At 35.8% G+C, this 5,870-nt stretch overlaps 1 protein-coding gene across 1 annotated transcript in view; it reads left to right on the forward strand.

The window, feature by feature from the left end:
* The window catches only part of LOC119838059 (RNA-binding protein 26-like), a 25,293-nt gene extending 19,423 nt beyond the window's left edge, over positions 1 to 5,870 (forward strand). The window contains exons 22-23 of the mRNA XM_038363866.1: positions 203 to 328; positions 659 to 5,870. Of these exons, the coding sequence (XP_038219794.1) occupies positions 203 to 328; positions 659 to 748 (216 nt within the window). The 3' untranslated portion in view covers positions 749 to 5,870. The remainder of the gene's footprint in view (positions 1 to 202; positions 329 to 658) is intronic.

Raw genomic sequence — 5,870 nt, forward strand, 5'->3', positions numbered from 1 at the left:
AAGAAATAATTTTTCCATACTCGTTAACCGACTTCAAGGGAAAGAAGGCAGTTATAATTTCCTCTGTGTTTTGTTTGGTTTTGTTTTGTCAATTAACAAAAGCTAAACCGGCTTTCGAATGAATAATCCATTTGTGTCCTTTCCAAATAAATCTTCTCTCACACACTAATATATTTATATAGAAATTATTCGTGATCTGCAGATAACGTGGGTGCCGAACGGCAAGCCGCTGGGCGGTGGTGCGGCGGGCGGGGCGGGGGGCGCCGGGGGCGCGGGGGGCGCCGCGCCCAACGGGGACGCGCCCGCCGACTGCGGCAAGGAGGCGCAGGTGAGCGACTCGTTTAGACATTTACAGAGAACTGACCTTTGCCCACGGCTTCGCACGCGTTAAATTCGGAGAAGTTGTCATATTAAAAACATTCCTCTAGAATCACTCTTATCTATGAAAGAGGACCCCTTCAATATACGTTGTGTCGTTTTAAAGATCTGAACATACATACATAATGCGCGGGAAACGACTTTGCTTTATACTTGAAAATTTACTTTATCCTAAACATAGTAATAGGAATCTCTTCTACTCTTTCGGTTTCATGTGCCTAAGGGCACCGTGTACTTTAAACCACACTTTTATAATAACTCGTGGTATTCTCATCCCCAGAGCCAGCAGGACCGCAGCGAGGATGCGCTGCTCCGCTTCGACGAAGAGGATGAGGATGAGGCCGAGGAGGATCGCACGTGGAGGCGTTGACGCCGCGACGCGCTCGCCCCGCCGCCGGCGGGGGGTTAGCAGTGGAGGGGCTTGTGGGGGGTTACGGGGGGTTAAGGGTGCGTTCGGGTTGTGTGTGTGTGGGGGCTGATGTTATGAGGGTTTGCCGGTAGGGCTTTAAGACAACAATGAATCTAACACGAACGGTTGGGGGTTGACAGTAATTAGAGAGGGTAGTTAGTTTCTAAAGAATGTATCATTTTTATTACGTTTTGTAATTTTCTTATTGCAATACAACAATCTTGCACGCCTGCAATCTGGACGCACCTTTTGTATTAGGGTTGCCCGTTTTAAATTGTACGGTGGCAACCCTGATACAAATTTAAAATGGAGTATAATATGATAAAAAAAGTGTATTGAGGTTGCCAACTCATTTAACTGTGAGTCGACAACCCTTGTACTTTGTTTGTAAAATGTGAGACGTAGGGTTGTCGACTTGCTTTTTACTTGAGTTTATAGGGTTGTCAACTATTGTATAAATAACGAGAGCTATTACTAAATTGATCAATAAAGTCACAGACTAGTCAATGGATTAATTTTAGTATTAGGGTTGATACGATAAATTTCTTTATAGGGTTACTAACTTGCAGTAACCACCATCCACTTGTAAATTAAAATAACTGGTAATTATAATTCCTGCTGTCACAAACGTGATAATCTAATCGGTAAATAGCAATATTAAGTCAGACAAACAAACAACACAAAGAAACTCAACTACCCCCATGTCTCTCAAATTGATTTTATTCTAATGTGTTTTAGTTTTTCGTAATTTTGCAAGTCTCTTCAATAACTTTAAATATTTTCAAACTCGATTTATACATGTTGGCAACCCTACGTTTAAGATCACAATTTTTCTACATTTTAATAATGTTATATATTGTTCGAAACTATATTGATATAAATACGTTATATTATATTCGAATCAAACATTACACTTATAGAAAATTTAATTTAGAATACTTGAAAAAAATTTCTAAAATAATTCACATTTAGGACTTATCAAAACTCTAAACTAATCAACTCGCAAAGAATCTAGTAATAAATTAATCATAGATAATACAAGTATTACAAAAAATAAAACAACAACGTCTGAGAAATTGCATTTTCGAAACCAAAACACCAAATGGAACTTGGCACTCGACAAGTCTAGAGAATAACTTATCTATCTAGCTTTAGATCGATAGTCCTAACTGAAATCTAACGAATCGTTTCTAACTTTGAATTTTACAGCGAATAACGAAATGGCGCGATGCTAAAGATAATTTATTGATAACTTAGTTTGTACGTGGAGAAAATAATGAAACCTGTACACGCTTTATGTAAATTAGGTAAGCTAAGAAGAAAATTAATATAGTGTTTAAAATAAAATCTAGGTAATTCAACAAAAGATTAATTATATATATTGTTAACGATGAGTGAAGCATGTGTGAAATGTTTCCGCCCCCCACACCCCACAAGGGGACAAGGGACATTTCAAAGAAAGTATTGTCACCTCGCTGTGGTTAAAAGTCTCAAATTTTTTCATAAAATAAAATACTCGTTAACACTTGATTTGTGGACACCCTATTAAAAAAGTAAAAGTTCTTAATCATTCTTTTAACTGAAGTGTCAAATATGATTTTTTTGGATACCCTACGCCAATGAAATTTGGCTCAATTTGAGATTTGTGGTCTTGTTATGCCGTTCTATGCGTTATAATTGAGAAAATAAAAATAACAAGATGAGAGAAGAGATTGTTATCAATTGTTAGTATCCGCAATATTTGGACACTTGTGGCCATCATATTCTATAGAAGACTCACATAATTTTGTGAACTACCCTACTCTACATTGTCTTTGTACTTCAAACGAAATCATGTACACCCTACTTACCATAAATCTATACGTTTGTTTAGTAAAAATAAGAGTGTGTGCTCTATTACAAAATGAAAATTTCACGCTTTTCGGCTAAGCGGTTACGATCGTGCATCGGCGACACGAACGCCACTATATATCTAACATATGTAATCGTACATAGGTATATAACGAAAACGGATGAACTAAATAAGATGTATGTTTAATCTCGCGTAACTCGTGATAAACATTTACCTCATATTGAAGCAATACTAGTATATGCGCAGCGTGTTCGCGCACAATCGTTATCGTCCTAATTGGTAAGTGTTCGTATAGAATCGTGCGTACAAATTTATTTATAGTAGGCGGATTGTTAAAAAACAAAAAGCAATATGTATTTTTCTAGAATTTATTATCAATGTGCTAAATTATAAAACGAGAGAATGGAGAAACTCGCGTAAGAGGCGATTTCCACTTATCATAATGTAAAAGATACCGTAGTAGATCTTATTATATATTTATTTTATGTGTATATGTTTTATATTTGACGATAATATTATTTTGTTATATTTTCTTGACCTCGTAACTCCAAAACATTATATATATTCAATGAGCTCTCTTAATAGCGCTCCGAAAACAAACTAGTTTCGTGTTTTGAAAAAAAAAACCAAAAAAAATAAACAAATCGCACGCGTTCGTACGAAAATTTGCCAAAACCGGGACGGACGGTTTTTAATGACTTTTACTTTATTAGCCGGCTAGAGTAGACGTTCTTGTTTCTTTCCGACGTAGCTTATATCGGTAGCGTGTTAAGCGTACGATTTATATTCGTATACAATAAGGGTCTGTTCACATTTAATCGCCGTGTACCAGAGGTCTGTTGGAGGATGGATACGCCATATGAGTTTGTAAGGAAAATGTATGTAGTGGTGATCTTTGATGGATTTAAAACGAGTTATTTCTCGTTTTGTTTTGCTGGCATCGATTTGAGGGGCTGTTTGTTTGTGAGATGAAGTTGTGACTGTGTTATTATTTCTATTCAAACGTTGCTTTTAAATGTATTTTTGTCTCGAGCAGTGGATTCGTAAGGTTTTCGTACGAACTAGATTTTTTTTCATATCGCCCAACAGTATATTATTATTATATCGGTTGTCGTAGTCAAACGCATTGTCGGTGATGGTAGTTGTATATTACAAATATATTGAGGTAATTTAACAGCGACGCGATTAAATGTGACGAGACCCGCGCGTAACGTATATGTAAGATGTACAAAATTATTTGATACGCGACAATTAACGTTAGATTCTGAATATATCGATATATTCGCAAATAGTTGAAAAATCGTAAAAATTCGATTGCTACTTGTAGAGTTATTGGAAAGAGGATTGCGATTGGAGAGAGTTGAGAGAGATTATCCGGAAGGTCGACGGTTCGATTTATTTTGAGGCTAAGCGTGTGTAGTGTTTGATAAGCTGTGAAAATTGAACTAAAAATTCGTTATAAGTCGATTGCGTTATACATGCATGTTGCGATGAATTGCGTTGTAATGAAAATTCCGATATAGGGCGGTTTAGTTGAATGAAAGAAATAGTTGGGTTTATCATGTCTGCCCGTGGATGGTGAACGATTTATAAATAAGCGATGCTTTCTCGAACGTTCTCTATGAGTGTTCGGGAAAGTGGAAAATGGAATTTTCGCAAGGATGTGGATTGTCCCCCGCGTGTATCGAATGTTTACGTTCGAATAGATGTGTTTGGACTCTCGAAATATCATCGGGCTACGTTTTTCGTGACAATCTGATCGAGTCAAACAGGATCGAAGGAAATGCATAAAAATATAAATATTAGTGCCTATTCATTCTTTATATAGAAATAGATATATTATACAAATTATTATTATACAATATTATATACGGTTAACGGTCAAATAACGCCTTACAATAGTGCTAGTAATGTCTATATTGCATCAGCGTTTATAACGGTGCGTCCACGCAGTACTAAAGTTGTAACTTCCATATACGATATCGATTTTGTGTTATGTAGGTTAGAGGTATGCGAAAATTCGCACCGTTTTTACTTGGTGCCGGCTCTGTTTAGTCACACTATTGATTAGAGTCAGTGACGGGCTCCGTGTGGGCGGATGAGGTGGGGCAGAGATGCCACAACGTAATGGAAAATTGCCCGGGATAAAATTTTATTGGGGAAACCTGTCCCGTACCCCTGGGACGTGTAGGTTCATTTTGTTAAAGAAACACCTGTTATACTTTGCTTTAAAAATCAAGCATACGATAGTGAACTTGGAGCTTGAACGGTTTTTCGTGAAACTATCGCTTAGTCACATATTATAGAGATTTTATTTAAATATACGTTTAGTCTATTATATTTTCTAGGTACGGCGATGGGTGGGAAAACAAAGAGTTATTATTACACCTACATTTTTAAACCATCTCATATTTTAACAGCTTAAATATTATCTAAAATTTGGTTTTCCAAATGAGAAATTATGTAAATGTATTCATAATAGCTTTTAATTTAATTCGCTTACTGTATAAAATGTAATACTTTTATTACATTTGAAGGCTTTGAGCCGTTTTTTTTTATTGTAATCGTAGTTTGCTTCTAACGAGTATATTAGAATTATAGAGTGCAGTGCGACACGACCGCTCACTAGCGCTGCTGCGGCTCGACTGAAGCGAAATGAATATTTCATTATAATGTTTTTCAATCTACCCGCAAGCGTTGTCGACTATAATGATAATATGCTCGTTTGGCTATAGTAATTATTTTTGTTGTTGCGTGTATTGAAACTACATTTTTTTTATTGTTAAATAGGATAAGTTAGTTTTATAGCTGTGGATATTTTTTCAACGTGACTCCTAATTTGCAATTCATATAATATTGCATTGACTTTGTTTCGAAGCGGATAACTGTGTTGCATAAATACCCACGTGTATATAGAGTTGTTTATTATTATTATTATTATTTTTCTTTTCTCTTATATTTAAGAATTATTGTAATAATTAGTTTAGACAATGTGTCACTGACTTAGTTTGTAGTGTACAAAGATGAAAAAATTAACAATGGGACCGTCGGAAAAAATGACAGCAAACGAAATGAGGCGACGGTTAAAAAAATATTTTTTAAAATTCAAGTCAGTACATATTTGAGGCGGTGTGTAAAATAGTTGTGCACAAGAAAAAAGCGGCTTGTGATGTTTTGTTTGTAAAAAATGTTGACAAAAAAGAGTGTGACCGCCCAAAAAAAAAAAAAAAA

This window comes from Zerene cesonia, unplaced genomic scaffold (assembly GCF_012273895.1).
Source record: "Zerene cesonia ecotype Mississippi unplaced genomic scaffold, Zerene_cesonia_1.1 Zces_u001, whole genome shotgun sequence".
Classification (NCBI taxonomy): Eukaryota; Metazoa; Arthropoda; class Insecta; order Lepidoptera; family Pieridae; genus Zerene; species Zerene cesonia.